General features: G+C 52.1%; 1 protein-coding gene across 2 annotated transcripts; it reads right to left on the bottom strand.

The window, feature by feature from the left end:
• Positions 1-641: 641 nt before the first annotated feature.
• Positions 642-22,258, bottom strand: LOC143666869 (uncharacterized). Of its 2 annotated transcripts, XR_013167760.1 has the most exons (3): positions 22,094-22,258; positions 9,103-21,885; positions 642-1,324 (listed from the first exon to the last, which is right to left on the bottom strand). XR_013167760.1 is itself a non-coding variant. In XM_077140426.1 (2 exons), exon 2 carries the CDS (start codon positions 8,332-8,334, stop codon positions 7,813-7,815), a length of 522 nt encoding a protein of 173 aa, XP_076996541.1. In that variant the 5' UTR covers positions 8,335-21,885; positions 22,094-22,258; the 3' UTR covers positions 7,150-7,812. The 2 variants fall into 2 exon arrangements, 1 of the variants encoding a protein (XP_076996541.1); XM_077140426.1 differs by lacking the exon at positions 642-1,324 and having other exon boundaries at positions 7,150-21,885.
• Positions 22,259-22,362: the final 104 nt, after the last annotated feature.

Raw genomic sequence — 22,362 nt, 5'->3', positions numbered from 1 at the left:
CAAGTGCCAAAGGCTGCCAAGCTGTTCACTTCAGAGCGGCCGCTTTTTAAAAAATATTTTTATTGAGCAATCTTCACATGCGGCCCACACACGCGGCACTCGTGCTCCTCTCATCACACAGGTGTGGCCCCATCACCACGGTCATTTTGACACTTGCATCACTCCAGAAAGTGACATAAAAAGAAAACCCCCAAACATCATGTAGTGCGTATCTCCCCCTCGCTGACCATTAGTATTTCCATCTACCCAATTTATTTTACCCCTTATTACACCCCTATTATTTATTTTTCCCCATCTTTTACTCATCTGAAAATGGTCAGCGTTCACACCCTGTGAATTTATGCCAGCGAAGAAAACCTGTCTCAAAAAGACCTCGATGGCCTCAGCCACCCCCCGGCCGTGGGTCACTCCTCGGGAGGCACGGCCAGGGGCTGGGGGCCCTGCTTGCGGCTGAGGGTCGGCACTACAGGGGCAGGTCCCAGCCTGGTCCCCCTGGTCCCCGGGCTGAGCTGTGGCCCCGGCCTCTGTGTTTTCAGAGCACCCGAGGTCGCCGCATGGCCAGCAGCACCTGGACCCGTGGAGGACTTCCCGTGTCAGGAGGGGACGTCCAGTCCCCGCGGCACCCCGCCCCCCCCCGGCGGCAGAACGGGCTGGCCTCGTGCACCTGGTGGCCCGGGACAGACGGGTTTGGCGCCATGTGAAGTGGCTCCAAGAGAACCAGGCCTGCCCAGTGTCTTCAGGAGCAAATTGGCGTGGGAAAATCAACCTTAATCAAAGGAAACCAGGACTCACAGGCTCTGGGGAACAAGTGGATTCGTCCCTAAGATTTATTCAGAGTTGGGCATGACAGAAGACGTGAATTTCTGGACTAGTACGTCGTCCCGCTTGGAGAGTCTTGGGTTCCGGTGCAGGCCGGGGCCCCGGCAGAGCCGGTGGGGGGTCCAAGAAGGCAAAGCGGGTGGAAGCGCCTCCATGCTCGCCCGGCCTCCAGATGAGCAGGAAAGCGGCGTCTCTCCTGCCACAAGCCACCTTGCCCGGGTCTCAAGCTCCAAGCCCCCTGAGTATTTTTTTAGCGCGACTCATTCCCTCCTCCGTGTAGCAAATCCAGCAGCATTGTTTATTACAGCCTGAAAGAGGAAGCTCCCAAATGTCCGCCAGCGGATGAGGGGAAATAAACGTGGCCTGTCCACGACTGGACTGTTACGTGGCGATAACAAGGAACGAAGCGCCCGTGCGTGCCACACGGATGACCCTTGAGAGCACCGTGCGGCGTGGAAGAGGCCGGCCACGAAAGACCACAGCGTGCGGCTCTGTTCCTACAAGTCTAAAGACACAGACAGATTAGCACTTGCCTGGGGCTGCTGCAATCTGGGGAGAAAGGGGGGTGACCGCTCATGGGGGGAGCATTTCTTTTGGGGGTGATGAGGAGGTCCCAGAATTAGATAGTGGTGATGTTGCACAGCCTTGTGAATCTACTAAACAGCAGTGAGTTGTGCACTTTTCAAGGGTGGCTTGTGCGGTGTGTGGATTGTACCGCAATAAAGCTGCTATAAGCAAATATTAGTTGAGCACATCAAGAAGTTCTAGGGGCAGGAATATGCCAGAGAACAAGACAAACAGTAATCCTGGCCCCACATTCAAGCAGAAATACATGTCGAGTACACGAGATAAATAGTAAAATTTGTACATATGACGTGTTGAGAAGCAGTGGCAATAAAAGCCAAGGGGGAAGGGGATAACTGAAAGGGGGTGGCTTGGGCTTATGATGTTGAGTAGCCTTCTGTATACGCATTTGAGCATCTCTGGAGAAGCTTCTATTCAAATTACTGGCCCAGTTCTTAACTGGGATGCTTGTCTTTTTGTTGTTGAGACGTATGAGTTCTTTTTATTTTCTGAACATTAAACACTGACCAGATACATGGTTTCCAAATATTTTCTCCCATTCTGTAGGTTGTCTTTTCACTTTCTTGAGCTTGATAATGTCCTTTGATGCACAGAAGTTTTAATTTTGATGAAGTCCATCTCATCTTTTTTGTTATTGTTGCTTCTGCCTTCGTATGAAATCTAAAAGGCCATTTTCTCCTACAAGGTCCTGAAGATATTTCCCTATGTTTTCTTGTCAGAGTTTTATAAAATTAGCTCTTATAGTTAGGTTGTGGGTCCATCTCAAATCAATTCTTGTATGTGGACTTTCAGTTGCTCCAGCACCATTTGTTGAAGAGACTAAGCTTTCCCCATCGAGTAGACTTGGAAATGCTAGCTGAAAATGAACTGGCTATAGATCTGTGGATTTACCTCTGGACTCTCAATTCCATTCCACTGGTCTAGTATGTCTATCCTTACACCAGGATGACAGACTTTTAATTACTGTAGCTTTGAAGTGAGTTTTGAATCAGCAAGTGTGAGTCTTCTAACTTTGTTCCTCTTGTTCAAGTTGTTTGGTATTTGGGGCTCCTTGCTATTTCATATGAATTTGGGGATCACCTTTTCTGTTTCTGCAAAAAAGTCTGCTATAATTTTGATAGGGATTGCAATGAATTCATACATTGCTCCAGGCAGTATTAAATTTTAACAATATTAAGTCTTCTAATCCATGAACTTAAGATGTATTTCCATTTATATTAGGTCTTCTTTAATTTCTTTCAGTTCTGTTTTGTAATTTTCGTGTACAAGTCTTTTTCCCTTCTTGGTTAAATTTATTCCTAGGTATTTTATCCTTTTAGAGGCTATTGCAAATGGAATTGTTTTCTTGGTTTCCATTTCAGATTTTTATTAGTAGTGTGTAGAAACTCAAATGACTTCTGCATGTTTATCTTGTATCCTGTAACGTTGCTCAATTTATTAATTCTAGTGCCTTTCTTGTGGATTCTCTTTCTGTAGGATCATGTCACCTGCGAATGACAGTACTGTGACTTTCCAATTTGGGTGACTTTTATTTATTTATCTTGCCTGATTGCTCAGGCTAGGACCTCCAGGACCACGCTGAATAACCATGGTGACAGTAGGCATCCTTGCCTTGTTCCTGATCTTAGGGAGAAAGCTTTCACCATTGAGTATGATATTTGCTGTGGGTTTTACATAAATGCCTTTTATGGTATTGAGAAAATTCCCTTCTATTCTGAGTTTTCTGAGTGTTTTTATCATGAAAGGATTTAAAGAGTTTTGTCAAATGCCTTTTCTGCATCAATTGAGATTATCATGTTATTGTTTTTATTTCACTCTATTAATGTGGTATTTTTCATTGGTCAATTTTCTTATGTTGAACCATCCTTGCATTCCTAGAGTAAATCCATCTTGGTCATGGTGTACACTCCTTTTAATATACTGCTGGATTTAGCTTGCTAGTATTTTGTTGAGTATTTCTGCATCTATATTCATAAGGGATATTTCTTGTGCTATCTTTACCTGGCTTTGGTATCAGGGTAATGCTGGCCTCATAGAATGAGGAAGTAATAATTCCTCTTCCATCTTTTTGGGAGAGTTTGAGAAGAATTGGTGCTAAATGTTTATTAGAATTAAGCAGTAAGACCATCCAGTCTTTTCTGATTTTTCTTTGGAAGGTTTAAAATTACTGATTCAATCTCTTTATTTGTTGAAAATTTATATTTCTTTTTGCGGCAGATTAGGTAGTTTGATGCTTCTAGGAATTTTCCCAGAAATCCTGATTCAACAATATTGTAGGGTGGAAATTCTGATTAGATTATCTCCACAGAGAGTGACGCGCTCAATTGTGGGTGTGACCTTTTGATTAGCTGGAGATGTGACGCCACCTATTCCAGGTGGGTCTTGATTAGTTTACTGGAGTCCCTTATAAAAGGAAATATTTTGGAGAGATGTCAGAACAGAGACATGGATGTTTGGAGATGCTTGGAGCCCAGCAGGCATTGCCATGAGATGTTAAGCAAGCCAGAACCTGGAGAGAGCCAAGAGAAGACAAGAGAAAAAAGCCAGCCCTGGAGAAGCAAAGTGAGGAACCCCCACAGGAACAGAGGCTGAAAGCAATGGAGCCCAGGCGCAAAGGACCAGCAGATGTCAGCCCCGTGCCTTCCCAGCTGACAGAGATGGTCCAGACCCATCAGACTTCCTTGAATTAAGGTATCTTTTCCTGGATGCCTTTATTTGGACATCTTCATAGGCTTAGAATGAAAATTTGCAATTTATTAAATCCCCCTTTTAAAAGCCATTCCATATCTAGTATATTGCATTCCAGCAGCTTTCAAACTAATACAGTAGATAACTGTTCATAGTACCCTCTTATAATACTTTTTATTTCTGTAAGGTCAGTAGTAATGGGCCCCCTTTCATTCTTGATTTTAGTTATTTGTCCTCATTTTTTTTTCAGTTTGGCTAGAAGTTTTTCAGTTTTATTGATCTTTTCCAAAGGATTGTTGATTTTCTCTGCTTATTCTCTAATTCATTTTTCTCTGCTCTGATCTTTACTCGTTCCTTTCTTCTACAAACTTTGGGCTTGGTTTACTCTTCTTCTAGTTTCTTTAGCTGCAAAGTTGGGCTATTGAGTTATGATCTTTCTTCTTTTTTAATTTAGGGATTCAGAGCTGTTTCTCTCTGAGCACTGCCTTCACTGCATCCCATAGATTTTGGTATGTTATATTTTTGTTTTCACTCACCTCAAGATAATTTCTAATTTCCCTTGTGATTTATTCTTTGACTCACAGGTTGTTTAATAGGATGTTGTTTAATTTCCACATACATGTAAATTTTCAAGTTTTCCTTTTGTTAATTATTTCTAGCTCTATTTATTGTGGTAAGAGAAGATACTTTGTATGATTTTGATATTTATAAGCTTATTAAGATTTGATTTGCGGTCTAACATATGTTCTACCCTGCAGAATGTTCCATGAACACTTAGGAAGAAAGTGTATTTTCTGCTGTTGTTGGGTGGAGGCTCCTATATATGTCTATTTGTTCTGATTGTTTTGCTCAAGTCCTCTGTTTCTTTATTGACCTTCTGTCTAGATGTTAATCGATTATTGCAAGTGCACTGAAGTCTTCAACTATTATTGTAGAACTATTTCTCCTTTCAATTTTGTCAAGTTTTACTTCATGTATTCTGTGGCTCTGTTATGAGGTGCATATATGTTTATAATCATAATATGTTTTTGATGAATTGAACCTTCTGTCAATATTCGGTGCCCCTTTTCTTTTGTAATAGTTTTTGACTTAAAGTCCATTTCGTCTGACAATACAGCTACTCCATCTCTCTTTTGATTACCTCTTTTGATGACTGTTTGCATAGAATATTTTTTTCACCCTTTTACTTTCAACCTCTTTTTGTCTTGTAGACAGCACAGAGACAGATAATGCTTTTTCCTCCAATCTACCAATCTCTGCCTTTTAATAGGAGAGTTTACTCTACTGACATTTAAGGTAATAACTGAGAAGGAAGGATTTACTTCTGTCGTTCAGTGATTTTTTTTCCCTACATCTTGTATGTTTTCTTGCCCTCAATTACTCATAATTGCCATATATATTTTGTAGTGTGCCATTTGATTTCCTTCTTTCACTTTATTTACATATTTTAGCTATTTCCTTAGTAGCTGCCTTTGCAATGACAATTAACATCTAAACCTAATAACCAGTTTAACTGGTACCAACCCTAGTTTCTGAATATATAGACTCTCTACTTCTATCTCCATCCATCCCTTTTATGTTTTTACTCTCAGATGACACCTTTATACATTGTGTGCTCATTAACATAGATTTTAGTTATTTTACACATTTGCCTTTTAAGTCATATGGTAGTTACCTTTACCTGTATTCTTTATTTCTCTTATGGCTTTGAGTTACTATCTAGTGTCCTTTTATATCAGCCTAATATAGGCTCCCTTTAACCATCTCTCTAACTTAAACTCCCTTTAGCATTTCTTCTGAGGCTTTCTTCTTTCTGGCAGTCAACTTTTTCAGCTATTGTTTATCTGTAATGTCTTAATTTCTCCTTCATTTTGGAGGACAGTTTTCCTGGATATAAAATTTGTGGTTGACTTTTTTTCTTTAAGGACTTTAAATGCGTCATGGCACTGTCTTCTGGCCCCTCCAGTTATCTGCTGTTAGTCTTAGCAGGGATCCCTTACATGTGACAAGTCACTTCACTCCTGCTGCTGTCAAAGCCTGCTCTTTGTCTTTGGATTCTGACAATTCTGCTGTAATGTGTCTTGGTGTAGGTCTCTTAGAGTCTATCCTGCTTGGAGTCTGTTGATGTCAGGGACTTGTCTATTCATGTCTTTCATTAGATTTTAGAAATTTGGGGCCATTGTTTCTCCAATACTTTTCTCTCTTGCCCTTCTGGACTTCAGTGGTGCATATGTCAGCATGCTTGACGGTCTCCATGGGTCCCTGCTCATTTTTCATTATTTTTTCTTTACTTCCACACACTGGATAATTTCAACTGTCTTGTATTCAAGTTTACTATTCCTTTTTTCTGCCCATTCAAATCTGCTGCTGAATCCATCTAATGTACTTTGCAGCTGCAAAATTTATGTTTGGTTCCTTTTTACAATTTCCATCTCTTTATTTTGTCCAGACAACATTTTCCTAATTCCCATTTGTTTTTTTGTGTATAGATTCCTTTAGCTTGTTGAGCACATTCAAGACAGTTGATATAAACTCTAATAATTCTGATATGTTAGCTTCTGTAAGGATGGTTTCCTGAAAATTATTTTTTTCCTATGAATGAGCCAAACTTTCCCGTTTCTTTGTGTGTCATGAAGTCTTAGTTGATATTGGATGTTCTGAGACTTCCTTGTAACAACTCTATTGTTTTTGTGGTTGACTGGAACCATCTGCTGGTGACTTTTCCAAACTATTTTGGCTCCCAAGAGGGGAAAGGAAAGAGAAAAAGAAAATAACAAACAAAAAAAGGATTGCCTCTATAGCCCTCCTTGGCTGCTTCTGCCTGAGGGCTTTAGCAAAGGCTGCCCTGAGATCTGAAGCAGTGATGGGCCATCGGGCCACATGTGCAGGACTAAGGGGCTTGGTTGAAAAAGTAACTTTTGGAGAAAAGGCCTGAGGCTGCAAGGGAGTGAGTCACATGGACCCCTGGAGAAAAGCATTCAGAGTCAGGCTGGGGTCGGGGCCAGCTGGTGCAAAGGCCCTAGGGGAGGGCTCCAGGGTCCGCCCTTGGCTCAGGCTCCGCCCCCAGCTCCAGGCTCCGCCCTCGGCTGCTCCCTGGCCCTCCAGTCCTACCAGCGGGACCACCTGAATGGTTGCTGTTGGACATGTGGCCTGTCCCTGGCTTTGCCAGTTGCTGGCCTCAGCACACCTGTCTACCTGCCTCGACCACCTGCTAGACACCTTAACTCCTCGGCCAGCCCTGGACACCACTCCATCTGTCCAAGTGGCTGCAGCCCTGCCCGCCTCACCCCTGGGCTGTCTCCACAGGGATCTGCAGAGCTGGCTGTCCTTTGAGGAAGGAGGACTATCCTCTTTGCAATTAGAAGGAGGGGAGGAGCAGCTTCTTCAAGAAAACACCGAATGCCAGGAGGCCCCAAGGCCCGCGGGCCCTGGGGCGGGGGACTGGGCAGCTTCCGGGGGCTTGAGCATTGTGGTCTGGGGGCCGGGGCCTGGGGTCACCCCTCCTCCTGTCCAGTAGGGAGCTGAGAGCACTGACCTTTTTCCTGGGGACATCCCTCAAGGACAAGGTTTTGAAAACTGCCCGTGCAAGTGCAGGCCTGTGCTGCCCAGGGGACAAGGCTCGAGGCCTCGGCACTGTCAGGGGTCACAAGGGCCCTGCCCGTGGGCTGTGACAGGCTCTGGGGAGGGGCTGCCCTCCGCCCTCTGCAGGCAGCTTCCCCGTCAAGCGCCCTGTGGGCTGGGCCACCCTCGCCCCCGGACGCACTGCATCAGCTCGGCCCCCGCGCCCACGTGCTGCTGAAGGCCTGAATGGACCACGGTGGCTCTCAGGCAGGGGCTGCACAGGCCCTGTGGGCAGCTGGCCGAGCCGCTTTGAGGCCTCTCCAGGCCCTGCAGTGTCTCGGCCCTGACACCCAGGGAGCATCCGTGTCCACCAAGTCCGCTGGGGACTGACTGGGCGTCCTGCAGTGTCCTGCACCAGTAGTGTCCATGCAGGGGCCCCAGGCCTGCCAGGCCCCATTCGGGGTTACAGAAGGGCCACTTCCGCCACACATGGGCGTCGTTCCTGTTGAAGGAGGCGCTGGGGAGGCGGGAGGCAGGTCCCTCGGGAGGTGGCCGGGCACCAAGCTCCCTCCCGCCCAACACCGCAGGCTGCAGCGTGTGGGCACACCCGCTGTTTCTTCTTACATCTTTTCCCGCTTCCGACCTGCAGAATAAATCTTTAAGCATTATCGAATTCTTCATGGGGCGGCTAAGTACACAAGGCACTCTCCTTGCTCGCACAGTGTCCCTTAACTTCTCCAACACCACTAACGGCAGGGTTCTCCTCCCACGAATCTGGGCTGCCCGTCGCAGATCAAATTCCGCTTTTCAAGCAATTTTAAAGCTAAATCCTCCCATATCATTTGTAACATTTTCTTTACAAAGGACATTAAGCTAACTGTGATCCTTTACTGAATTATGGAGCATTTACCACTTTCCTGCCTTTAGAATCCTTTCCCCCTTCCACTGGAATTCTAAAAATATCAGTTAAGCCACCAACGAATTTCTAATCCTCACTTGTGTTAATATTGACTGATGGGCAGTTCATCTCCAGCCTCTGTCCTGGCTTGATTAAACCATTCTAATCTTTTCATGACAATGCGATCGGTGATAATGTGGCTGGGCCTGGCTGGGGCCCGGGGCGGGGCAAGAGGGAAGCTCCTGCAGATGCAGGCTTGAGAGCGGGGCCACCGAGAGTCTCCAGGCAGCTGTCGCGTTTGTTTCCTCACTCCCACTGCCTCTGGGGGAGCAGCCGCAGTCCCCATGGAAGGGGCCTGGCTGATGCCTTAACGGGCACCTACGTGCCCCCCTGCTCCCCTCTGGTCCTCCAGGCGGAGGTCAGGTGCAGCGATTATCTTACAGGCTTTCTCCCAGCTGTGACCTGAGCCCTCCTGGCTCAGGCGCAGGTGTGGATGGAACAGGGCTCTCAGAGGAGACCTGGGGGACAGGGGGTGCTGCAGTGGCACCCACCTGGAACCTCTTCGGGACACAGGCCCCATTACCCCTGCAGGAAGCCTCGGCATCTGCTCACGACATCTGCACTGATAACCAGCTGACTGGCGGGGGACGGGGAGGGGGTGGGGGGCTCGGAGGGGCATGAGGATCCAGCCCCCCCACTTCAATTCAGGACAGTGGTGAGGGGCCCCCACTCGGACAGTCCATAGGGCAGTCCAGCTTCCATCTCTGCCAACCCTGCACCTCTCCCGTCCTACAGGGGCTGTTCACCGAGCCTCCCCTGGTGGCCCCACAGGCAAACCCCGGGCCCAGAGTCGGTTTCCAGAGCGGAGCCGGGAAGCCCAGTCTACGCTGTTCAGAGCTGAGCCATCGGCCAGGGGGCTGGCAGTGAGGACCCCTTGCTGCCTCACCGGTGGTGGGCAGTGGAGCGTGGGGGCCTCTGGCGTGTGCACAAAAACCGAGTTAAAGCAGGTGGTGCTGCCTGACTTCAAGACTTACTCTGAACTCCAGTGATCAAGGCAGGGAGGCACTGCTGGAAGGAGATGCAGGGAGAGCAGCGGAGCAGAACAGAGAACCCACACCCAGAGCCCGCAAAGGAGCAAAGGCCATTCAAAGCAGACGGGACTGTCTGTCAACAAATGGGGCTGGAATGATGGGACGTCCTCATGCAAAAAAAAAAAAAAAAGGGAACCTAAACCGATCTTAACAGCTTTCAAACAATGTGTCACAGACCTAAATGGAAAAGGCAAAACTATAAAACTTGCAGAAGATAACATGGAAAATGATGCAAAGTCACAATGCCTTGCTCAGTTTCCAGACCACAGCCAGTCCTTGGCCTTTTGCCCACTGGCCAAAGGAGAGACTGAGTCATCCTGGGGATGAGCCACAGACACCAGGGCAAGGGCCACCATTCCCCCAACCTTGCCCGGAGGGCTCTCAGGCCACCCTGCCCGAGGAAAGGCCCCATCATCACAGGCCCAGTTGGCATTATGCTTGTCCAGCGGCCGTCTGGACCCACAGCTCCCCAAATACATAACCGGACAGACATATGTGGCAAGGGGAGGACCCTAACGTTGGCTCCTTGCCTGGAGGAAGCTATCAGCCGAGAAGCCAGGTGGGGGCCTCAAAACTATAGCAACCGGGCAGGCAATGGTGGCTCAGTGGCAGAGTTCTTGCCTGCAATGCCGGAGACGCGAGTTCGATTCCTGGAGCCTGCCCATGCCAAAAAACAAACAAACTACAGCAACCCTGCCCCCCCTTTCTAATACATTAAATCAAAACTCATAATGCATCCTGGGAGATGGCGAGAGATTAGTGCCAGCCCCAAATGTGTAAAGGACACAGGATGGTGGGTCTCACTATATTCCCACTGAAATCGTTATTCCAGCCCCACATATTTGGAGAACTTCTGCACGCATCCTCCTTCGAGCATGTACTTCTGCTACGCATTAAAGTTCTGAGCTGTAAAAATGAAATAAAACCGAGCATTAAATGTGGAAGTGGACTACAGCTAAGCTGACCAGCGGAAGCCCCTGAAAGCTCTGCAACAGAAGCGGTGCCCTCGCTGGAGCAGACTCCCACAGCCTGGCGTGGCGACAGCATTCTCCTCCCTCCTGTGCCCAGGAAGGGTTGCAACAGCCGCCCCTAGCCAGGCGCCGTCTTCCACCCTGTTCTCGGCCCCCAGGCTGGACCGTCCGGATCACATGACTCCTCAGTGGTGTCACGTGACCAGGACCAGCTGCCATGGCAGGTGCACTCGAGGGGCCTTGGTAAGGGTTCTGTGTCCAGGCGGTGGACAGAAACCCCAACAGGTCGGAGACCCACCGCGAAGCCCAGGGACAGGCAGTGCCTGGCAGGCATCTCTGGCTCTTCACGCAGCAGGTTTTGCCTTTGGGAATCATGTTCCTCGCCCTTCGCTGGAGACAGCAAAGGCTGCCCCCGCATGGGGCCTTGAGCAGGAGGGGGCTCTGTGCAGGCCGGCTGTGGGCATCCCGTCCCTTGGCCTTAAGACCTGGCAGAGCCATGGCGCTGGATGAGAAAACACACGATGCAGAACTTACAGCCACCCCCCTACGGAGTCTCACAACGGAGGCGTGGGGGCAAGGCCGGGCTCACCTGACCTGCCCTGTCACCTGCAGCACCTGGCAGGCTGCTGGGCCTGGCCGAGACAGGACACCTGACCGTGGGCCAGTCCCAGCGTGCAGGGACGGTCCTGAGAGAGGAGGTGTGCAGGGGTGAGGGTCTGCTGGGCAGTTCAAGAGGCAAAGCTGGCCAGAGCAGGGGCCGGCGTGCATGAGGGCAGACCGAGACCCCAAGGCACAGCTGGCCAGGGCTTTTCCGTCTGCACACGGGGAGTCATCATTAGCAGCAACACTGAGCCTCCAGGCCAACCCAGCCCACATCCTTCCACCAGGTGCTATGCACGACCGCCTACTGACACCTCCAGAGATGGCCACTCTCCACCACAGGGCAGGACCCCACCATGGGCTGCTCCCTACCATACGACTGTACCCCACTGCATCTGTTTTTCATGAAGCTTCAGGGTAAAATATGGATGAGTAGTCACTGGTAAATCTGTAGTAATAAATGCTTGTCTACGCCTTATCCTGCAGTTTCAGGGACTGCACTTGGTGTGCCCTGGCCACGTACCCGGGGCCAGGTGCCATGGTCTCTGGGCTCTGTCCCGGGGCTGCAAAAATGCCCCCACCAAATTCAGGCTGCTCCTCGCCCGACTGCACAGGCTGCTCACAGGGGCCTGGAGGGAGTGGGAGCTCAGGCCCGCGGGTATTGGGTGAACACGAGAGGGACGGCGGGGACACGTTGGGCTTCTGCCAGCAAAGCCCCCAGTCGCGCTGGGGTGGCCAGGCAGGTGCTCATGCTGGGGCCTGGCATCCTGGCGAGCAGTGGGGCCCTGAGGGGGTGTGGGCTTGCCAGCCGCTGGGCGGGGGCTGAGCTGTGGGCCCTGCACCCGCTGACCTGTCCCTGCTTTATCCTTCCGCCGTCTGCGGGGGCCGAAGCAGCCCTGGCCTGGGCCTTCGCTGGGACCCCTGCCTGGAGACTTGCCTTTAGGATGTGGGCAGAACCTCCCCCCTCGCACTGGGACGCAGAAGCTGCCCCTGGCCGAGCCTATGGGAAAGCTGTGCTGCTCCCGGGACCCCCAGTCCTGGGCTCAAGGTCTGCGGGACCAGTGATGTTGGGCTTAGCATGCCAGGAGTGGAGGCTCTGCTCGAGCAGCAGGAGGTTCGCTTCCAGAATAGGTGACCAGTGCTGCGGTGGAAGTGCCACCCAAGCGCATGCTGCCTGTCATGCCCGCCCTGTGAGTGAGGACACCCCGAAGCCGGGGGGGGGGTGGCTCCTCGGTGCGTCCTGACTCCTCTGCGGTAACCCCAGCATGCCCCCCACCTGCTCCATCAGAAGGACAATCTCGGCCTCTGTACCGAGGGGCAAAGCTGGACACTGAAACGGGTGGCCCACTACACCCTCCTGCGCTTTTCTGTGCCTATGGGACGCCTGGTCCTATTCGGCCACGCGGCCTCCTGGGGCGTTCTGCTCACACCCCCGGGGCTGGGGCAGGTAGAGCACCGACCTGTACCCTATCCCCCTTCCGAGACCGTGGGGAGGGTGGGACCAGTGAGCAGGAATTTTGTTTTTAAGGTGCACCCTGGCAGCCTACGGGTCCCACCCTGGGGAGCCCAGCGCCCCCCACGTGCTCAGAGAGGACTCGTCCAGCCGGCATGGAAGAGTCAAGCCAGGGTAAAGGTCTGGGGCGGGGCTGGAGCACCGCTGTGGGAGGCTAGGGCTGCCCCTGCCACTCCCAGGGGCCCCTCGTGAGCCCGGAGAATCCCCGCCACCAGACGCAGCCCCCCAGCCTCGCGCTCGCCCAGGCGCTGTCTGCGTGGGGAGGGCTCAGCCCTGGTCATGCTCTTGCCACTACAGAGATCGTGAGTCCCCCGTCCCCGCCAGACATGCTCGCTTGCTTCCCCTTTTCCTTTCTCTGGTCCCTTCACCCCTAAACACCCGTGTTGGGAGCATGGCCAGCACCGCACAGCCACCAAGGGCCCGGCCAGGTGGCTGCAGCCGTCAGGTGGTCACCACGGGGCCAGCACCCCACACGGGTCTCCCTAAAGAGCAAGAGCACGGCCGTGGGCAGGAGGGCACCAGTGTCCACCACAGCCGCGTCCACGCAGCCGGATGGCGGGAGCAGCCCCGCGTCCAGGGACGACAGCGGGGAAGCGAAGGGCTGTCCACACCAGGGGACGGGAGTGAAGTCCCGAGCTGCAGCAGCGCGGCGGGACCTGCACGTAAACGGGCTTATTGTTAACGGTGAGAGTGTCTGTTTGGAGGATGGAAAGTCTTGAAATAGAGGTGACAGTGGCACAACATCGTGAACTCAAGTGATGCCACTGAATCGTGACTTAAAAACGGCTGAAATGGCAAAGGTGTTTGTCCAGGAGCGACGCCCAATGTGAGGACAGCGCTGGCTCTCCCCTCAAGCTGGATTCAACGACTAACAGTGCAGGAGCTCTTGCCAAGAGCTGGATGCTGTTGGAGACGCCTGGAAGCTGCTGGAAAGTGATGCTGGTACTCGCCGAGCAGTAGGAGAGGCCGCGCGAGGGTCCAGAGTCCAATGGACCAACCTGCCCCCGGCAGGTGAGGCCCCAGTGCCCGTGCACCGTCTGTATAGTTTTAGTTGTTAGCAGAGAAGGGCCAGGCAGCCCTTTCCAAGGACCAGTGGGCTGCCTCCTGGGCCCGCAGCCCTCCCTTCCTGGCCACCCACTGTCTCTTCCTTTGCTGTGTCACTTCTTCCCCTGAGGGTGGAATTCTCCCGATCTCGTCTTGGCCCCTCTGGGAAAGCCACCGATACCGCAGGCCGCACACGGGCGAGGCCGCTGGCCGGCCCCGATGGGATAACAAAAGACAAGGTGCGTCGTGGACCAGAAAGAAGGAACCGAGTCCCTGGGCTCCCTGCCCAGCTCCTGGAGACTGGGGGGGCCTGAGCCCAGGCCCGACCAGCTCTGCCCGGGGCCTCGTGACAGGAGGGGCTTGCATCCCCCAGCTCCTTCCCGGCCAGATGCTGTGTCCCGCCCCTGGGCCCTAGGGCCACGCTGCCCTGGGCTGCTCATTTTCTTTAGGGAAACGCGCCTTGCTCACCCAGCAGCCTCTTTGTGCAAACCTCATGCATTAAAAAAAAAGCACCCAGCCAAGGGTCTCCTGTGACAGCAGTCTCAGCAGACCCTGTGAGCTGGCCCGAAGGCCTTCCTGTCCCGCTGGGCTGCAGAGAGGGCGCTGTGTGGCCCCTATCTGGGATCAGCTCTGTCCAGGGCGCACGTCCGGGCGGGCAGCTTCCGTTTAGGAATGGCTCCCTCTCCATTTCCACCCAAGACTGATGGACGCTCAGACTCAGGGGCCCAGCCAGTGTGCAGAGGTGAGGGCACTGGCGCGGGGCAGCCGGTCAGCAGGAGTGAATAATGGGAAGCTCGGCAGCAGCCTCCAGAACGGGCTGGGGCGTCAGGAGGGTTAAACACTCGATGAGACCATTCACGCACCAGCCAAGCCTGAAGGCACCGGGGTGTCCTGGGGAACTGGCTCCGCTGCCTGCTCGGCACCACGCAGGGCCTCAGTGGGACCAGAGGCTTGGACCACTGGTGACAGTGTCCTTCCCAGTGGCCCCGCCCCCTGCCCCTCCCCCCACACCTCTCGTGGCCTGGCCGCACTGCTCAGGTGAGAACCACACGGAATCGGAAGGAAGCCTCTGCACGGGAGGCAGGGCACGCTCGCTCCCAAGGCAGAGGGCCAACGACTTCCCCAGCCAAGCCAGGAGCAGCTGCCCATCCCAGCCAAGGCTTGAAGGGCCACGAAGTCCCCAAGTTCATCAAAACCGGCTGTCCACGCCCCAGCGAGTGCAGCACCCTCTGGCTCGGCCTCTGCGGGGAGACGGGTCTCCCACGCCCGGACACTCGGCCACCGAGACGCTTTCCGCTTTAGTCGAACTTGAACATTCAGTGGAACGGATGCAGCTCGGTGAAACCACAGGTCACTTAGCAGTGACCAGGGCCTTCGATCCTGCACCCATTAAGTCCTGCTCCAACGTCCGGCTCCCAAAGCAAGTAAAATCTTGGTATCTAGCAGATAGACCCAATGCCATTCCTTAATTTTTCTAATTTTGAAGGTGTCTTGGATGCACAGAAGAGTTGTGAAGCTCACCCCGCGGCATCCCGAGAGCCCTTGTCGGCAGTCCCCAGCACTCTGAAGGCCAAGAAAGCACACCTGGGCCCCGGCAGGAGCCCCGCCAACGGGCACCCCCACGCTGCCCCATGTCTTGCCCCACAGGCGCCTTTCCTGGAGGCGCCCTCCCCACCTGGCCTTTTCTGGAGGCGCCCCCCACCCCAGGCCTTTTGTAGAGGTGCCTTCCCCTTGGAAAGGAGGTGATAAGGGGAAAGGACATCTGGTCCCTGGCTGCTGCGGGGAGCCTGATCGTGGTGTGAAATAGAGCCAAAGGCACCTCTTCCCACCCCGAGGGCAGCCAGGTGGGAAGGGCACCGCTAGGAAAGGCCAGGTGGGTCCTGTCTTCACCTGAGCAGGTTTCTGTTTTTGCTACCTGAAGAAGCCCAACTGATAACTTCACAGATGAAGGAATAAAGCGTGTGGCGTCTGTCTTCAGGGGGCTTCTGATCCAAATCTGAGAACACAGCAGAGATGCCATCTGGGCGCTCAATTATGAAATCTCACTATTTGCCCTCTTTCGGCCTAAAATTTGACCCCCACCATTTCTCCATGTGGCAATCTTCCGACAGCAAACAGTTCCTGCTCCTCCAGGCACTGCAGGGCTGCTCTTCCCAGTCCGTCCTGGCTGGGTGGATTCAGGTGACAGAAGTGACCTGGGAGGCCAGGCAGTGCTAAGCCCTCCTCCCTCTGCCAAGCACACCAGGAAGTCCTCTAGGGCCTGCTCTATCATCCAGTCTCCCAGGTGAGGCCTCTGGGGCAGCTCTATCGTCCCAGGTGAGGCCTCCAGGGCCTGCTCTATTGTCCAGGTCTCCCAGGTGAGGCCTCAGGGGCAGCTCTATTGTCCAGGTCTCCCAGGTGAGGCCTCAGGGACAGCTCTACCATCCAGGTCTCCCAGGTGAGGCCTCCAGGGGCTTCTCTATCATCCAGGTCTCCCAGGTGAGGCCTCCAGGGCTTCTCTATCATCCAGATCTCCCAGGTGAGGCCTCCAGGGCTTCTCTATCATCCAGATCTCCCAGGTGAGGCCTCCAGGGCTTCTCTATCATCCAGGTCTCCCAGGTGAGGCCTCCAGGGCTTCTCTATCATCCAGATCTCCCAGGTGAGGCCTCCAGGGGCTTCTCTATCATTTAGGTCTCCCAGGTGAGGCCTCTGGGGCAGCTCTATTGTCCCAGGTGAGGCTTCCAGGGCCTGCTCTACCATCCAGGTCTCCCAGGTGAGGCCTCCAGGGGCTTTTCTATCGTCCAGGTCTCCCAGGCGAGGTGAGGGAAAGGAGCTTGTCTACACAGCATACAAACAAAGTGTGAGCAAGAAACACAACTTCATGGCTTCAACCATGATGCCTGTGGGCTTGTTAATCAGCACACACAGGGCACACTGACGGCTACATAAATACACAGAAATTACTTTCCCAAAGTCCTTCCTCCAGCCAAACTTGGCGGTGGCTGTTCAGATCCTGCCCCTCCTGGGTTCAGGGTGGTGACTGACCTGCCTGCCGCTCTTCTTCCTCCGTGCAGCACCGAACATCTCTCCCAGCATCTCCTTCCCGTTCCTTCCCTATCTGCAAGCACTCCTCATGCTCGATTCTGGCCACTTCTTCATCCCTTTTTTGGAGACTTTACTCATTGTCTTGGTTTCTTAAATATTATTTCAGTTTTCCAAAACTCCATATACCCCCAAACAGCCACGTGTGTCAGCTGACAGAGATGCTGACACGAGGAAGACAGACACACGGATGTTTGGAGATTCTTGGAGCCCAGCAGAGATGTTAAGCAAGCCTGAAGCTGGAGCCAAGGGAAGCCAAGAGATGAAAGCCAGCCCTGGAGAAGCAAAGTGAGAAACCCCCACAGGAACAGAGGCTGAAAGCAGCGGAGCCCAGGCACAAGGGACCAAGAGATGCAGCCACGTCCCATCCCAGAGGTGTTAGTGACTCATCGGCCTTCCTTGAATTAAAGTATCTTTCACTGGATGTCTTAGTTTGGACATTTTCATAGGGTGAGAACTGTAAACTTGTAAGTTATTAAATTCCCCTTTTTAAAAACTGTTCCAGTTCTGGTATATCGCATTCCAGCAGCTTGCAGACAAATAAACCTTGATTCTCTTCCTGTTTTTGCCAGCTCCTCCAGTTCTCCACACTTTAAACATGGTGTGCCCTCCTCCTTTTCACCCCCAGATACTTGAAGAGTTCTAGCAGTTCTGGTTTTGGGTTCTGAACGTGTCCCTCCTTTCTCACCTTCACCATCCCGAGACCCTCCACAGACCAGGACCATATCCACACACTCTGAGCTCCTCTCTCAAGCTCCCCCTACATCCTGTACGTCACCTTCAGATTTGTCTCCACAAAGGCCAGTCTTATAACTGGACTTCTTGGACAACAAGCTAACTGTCTCCACTACCAGTCAAATGAAGCTGGTGTCTCTGCCCGGCACTCTGGGTCTTCTATGTTTATCTCATCACCATGACCCCAGACTTTGTACTTTACTCTTTTGTCTTCTTCTCGCCTTGCCCTTGACCCGCCAACACACCACTGTTGAACCTAAGGCTGCTGCCCCAGCATCACCCCCCCAACTGTTAATAACACCATCCTTTGGCGTAGGACCTCTCCCCAGTTCTGTGAGATCCCGCAGGGCTGCCACTTGCCGGACGAAGGGAGTGGATATCTGCTTATGGTGCCTTATCTCCTGGTTTCCCCAGATGACTCCCAGCGAAGGCCTGTTGTCTCAGCAGAATTATCAGCATCTCACTTTCCCTCAGGAGTGCTGCAGCTGGGACCCCGTGTATTTCCCCTACACATGTCCAAGGAAGACCAACCAGAGTCCATCTGCGGGGTTCTCTCATGGTCAGCTTCATGTGTCAACTTGGCCAAGTGGTGGTACCTGTTTGTCCGATTGGGCAAGTGCTGGCCTGTCTGTTGCAATGAGGACATTTCATAGATTAGATCATGATCACGTCAGCTGCATCCACAGCTGATTCCATTTGTAACCAGCCAAGGGGAGTGTCATCTACAATGAGTGATGCTCAATCTAATCAATGGAAGACTTTCAAGGAGGATTCAGAAGAGACAGGCTCTCTTCCTGCTTCGGCTGGCGAGCCTCGCCTGTGGAGTTCGCCCAGACTCTCCATCGGAATCGTCGGCTTCACAGCCTGCCCTGCGGATTCTGGACTCTGTGTTTCCATGGTTACATGAGACACTTTTATAAATTTTATATTTGCGAGTGTTCGCTGTTGATTCTGCTTCTCTAGAGAACCCTAACTAATTCAGGTCCCCACCGAGAGCGGGGACTGGAGGCTGCGGCCAGGGCTGCCAGCTCCCCGCACTGCCCATGGAGGCTGCCCTGCAGCAGGATGGGGGTGGCACACAGAGTGGGTCTTGACAACTTCCACGCACATCTGAAGCTCAAGGCCATTGAGTTCGCCTTGTGGAAAAAATCTACTTTGAGTTGGGTTCTCAACACTTGCAGTCAAGAGTTCTGCCCAGAATAGTCTCTTCAATAAATGGTACCTAGAGAACTGGATGTCCACATGCAAAAGAATGAAAGAGGATCCATATCTCACACCCTACACAAAAATTAACTCAAAGTGGATCAAAGACCTAAACATTAGATCTAAGACCATAAAACTGTTAGAAGAAAATGCAGGGAAATATCTTATCAATCTTATAATAGAAGACAGTTTCCTAGACCTTACACCCAAAGCACAAGCATTGAAGAAAGAGAGAAATAATTGGGAACTCCTCAAAATTAAACACTTTTGTGCATTAAAGATCTTCGTCAAGAAAGTAAAAAGACAGCCTACACAATAGGAGACAATATTTGGAAACGATATATCAGATAAAGGTCTAGTATCCAGAGTATATAAAGAGATTGTTCAACTCAATAACAAAAAGACAACCCAATTACCAAATGGGCAAAAGATACGAACAGGCACTTCTCAGAAGAGGAAATACAAATGGTCAAAAGGCTCATGAAAAGATGCTCAATTTCCCTATTAGGGAAATGCAAATCAAAACCACAATGAGATATCATCTCACACCCACCAGAATGGCCATTATCAATAAAACAGAAAACAACAAGTGCTGGAGAGGATGTGGAGAACGAGTCACACTTATTCACTGTTGGTGGGAATGTCAAATGGTACAACCACTGTGGAAGGCTGTACAATAATGCAATAATGTTAGAACACTGAATGAAGCTGAATGTGAGAATGATAGAGGGAAGAGGGCTGGGGGCACAAATGAAATCAGAAGGAAAGATAGATAATAAAGACTGAGATGGTGTAATCTAGGAATGCCTTGAGTGTATAATGATAGTGACTAAATGTGCAAATTTAACAATGCTTCTGTATAAGGAAGAACAAAGGAATGCCAATGCAGGGTGTTGAAAACAGATGGTAATTAATATTTTAAAACTTTAACGTATGCATGAGACAAGCAAAAAATGTTTATTTGGTACAAAATTAAAAAAAAAAGTGTTCTGCCCAACACACAGCCTTTGTTTAAACAGCTCCCTCTCGCCTCTGCCTCTTCCCAGTCTGTCCTGCCCTCAAGGGTCAACCGAAGCTTTCTTCCACGTGGAAACGTCCCTCAGCACAATCTCTGCTCTACAACCTCAAAGACACGTATTGCCCAGGAGTTTCCAGAAGTGGGTCTTTCTCCTCTAAGAACAAGACAGCGAGCTCCTGGGGACAGAGAGGCAGGAGGCAGCTTAATCTTTTTTCATATCTCCCGGGCCAGCGACTGGAACTATAAAAACAGAAGCTGCTTGTGTGATGTCCTTCCCAGGGGCCCTTGGACGGCATGCACCTCAAGGCTTGCTGGGGTGTGTGCGCGCGCGCGTGCGCACGTGCGTTCCCTTGAGCGCTGGACCCTCACTTGGCTCCTCCCACTCTCAGGGAGGGTCTGGGACCCCTCTGGCAGGTGGGAAGGTGCATGGCTGGAGTCTGCTGGTCCTTTGGCTTCTGGTTTCAAACAGCTTCCCTAGGAGCGTTTTCTTTCTGCACCTCCCTGGCCAAAGTGGGGACAATCGGAACATCCACAACAAATTATGACAGCAGAATACAACCCAGTGAATCAGAAAAATTTATGAGTCCATACTGCTATAAACAAACGAATAAAAACTAAACGGAAAAGGGAAATCTGTCCCTTACAGTAGAATGCCAACTAATTAATAAGTGTAGAAGAAATGACAGAACTGAAGTAACAATGGCTATTTGATTTTGAGTCGGACTGACTCTTGGTGACTCCACGAACACCAGTGGAGGTAAAAGTTGGTGGGCGACGGTCTGACTCCAGCAGGATGATGTAACCAAGAAATTAGGACTTAAGGAATGATTTTGATTACTGAATCATATTTGCGTTTTCTTTCTGAGGTATTGGAGTAGACACAGGGAAACGCATGAAATCCCTAAACCATACATAATCCAGCTGCCCTGTGACATCTGAAATGACTGTAAAAGCCCTTACCTTGTGCCTCTGTGCCTGTAAACGCTGTCACTCCCTTTACCTGGACATTTTCTTGTAGGGCAGAGGCCCTAACGCTAATGTAGAATTTGAAGTCAGCCCTTTCCTAGTTTCAACCCTTACATTTGCAAACCTACGGGCTACACTCTGCTGGTGAGAGAGAACCTGTCTCCCTTCCTTTCAGTTCCCACCTTTAGTACTGAAGTTGTAGCTCTGTCTTTCCTCCTTTCCCTGTGCATTCTTTTATGGAGTGATGATCACACTGTCTCCTTTTCTGCTTGGAACTTGCTATTTGAAATTGTAATGTCCTCATCTCCTCTTGCTATAAACTCCTTAAAAACCTTGAACCCCATAAACTTGGGGAGACAGATTTTGGGCTGCTAGGCCATCTGCTCTCCTACGGAGCACCTAGCAATAACCTTTCTATCTTTGAAACCCAGATATCTCAGGATTGGTTATTGAGCACACTGGGCATAAGAAGCCACAGCCTTTGTCCAGTAATGACTGACAGTGTACTCCTGCCATGCCTCCCCACAAAACACGAATGCATTTACCAATGGAAAAGGGCGATTTTGCCCTGCGGAGAACCCAGCAGACACCCTCAGACCAGCACTGCCAGGGGCAGGATGGGTTGACATGCCCCAAGAGCCCAGCATGCTTTCTGGGTGTTCTTGTCGAGAAAACAAGAGCCGAGCCTGGCCCTGTGGAAACGCTGGAGGATCCCGCCTGAGGGTCATCCTACAAGGCTCTGGGCCCTCCAGGAAGGTCCGTCAAGGACACGAGGGCCGCAGGGTCTGTGCCGGAACCGAGGAGCCCAGGTTGAGTCTGGGCGGGGATCCCGGCCCGAAAGGAAAGTCGCGGCTGAGCCGGCGGCAGAAGCCGAGCCGGGCCGTGGACTGTTCCCGCCATCTCCCACTGGGGCAGCTGGGAGGGGCCCGGCCGGGGAAGCGCACCTGGCACCTGGCACCTGGCACCTGCCCCTGCCCCTGGGGCAGCAGCTCCGCGGCCTGCTCGGGGCTTAGAGGGAAGAGGTGGTGGCGGTGCAGGTGACACCAACACTCGGGCACCCAGCGCTGGGGCTGTGGGCGTTTCCCATGCCGCTCCTGTAACTTTCTCTAAGTCTGAAATTATACCGGAAAACGTCCGTGTATTCAGTCCTTTCCTACGGTCAGGACGACCACGAGCTCCTCCCTGTGCTGCGGGGACGCGGGTGGCACCGGGGCCCTCCCCGCGTCCTGTCCCTCCGCCGGGGCCGCCCCACCCCGCCGACCCCTCGCCCCCCAGGACCCCTCCTCTGGACCCCGGGGCGCGGCGTCTGGGATGACTCACTGCCGTCTCGTCCGGGGGCCAGCGCGAACGCGGGGACCCGGGGCCTGCGGCGGGGAATCCCCACACACTGACTCAGCGCTTGTGCGGCCGCCTCACCGTGACTCAGCGCGACGTCCCGGGCGTCACCTACGCGCCGGTCGCGAGAAGGCGCCCGACTGTTCCGGAAGGGGGACGAAAGGGCGGGGCCGGGCCCGGGGCGGGCCGGCGATGACGCTGCGAGCCAGGACTGGCCGGCGTCTGTGACGTCATCGGGGCGCGCCGGAAGCGGC

Source organism: Tamandua tetradactyla, chromosome 23, assembly GCF_023851605.1.
Source record: "Tamandua tetradactyla isolate mTamTet1 chromosome 23, mTamTet1.pri, whole genome shotgun sequence".
In the NCBI taxonomy this organism is placed as follows: Eukaryota; Metazoa; Chordata; class Mammalia; order Pilosa; family Myrmecophagidae; genus Tamandua; species Tamandua tetradactyla.
Note: the sequence above shows the minus strand (reverse complement) of the source record. Positions and strands in the feature narration are given on the sequence as shown.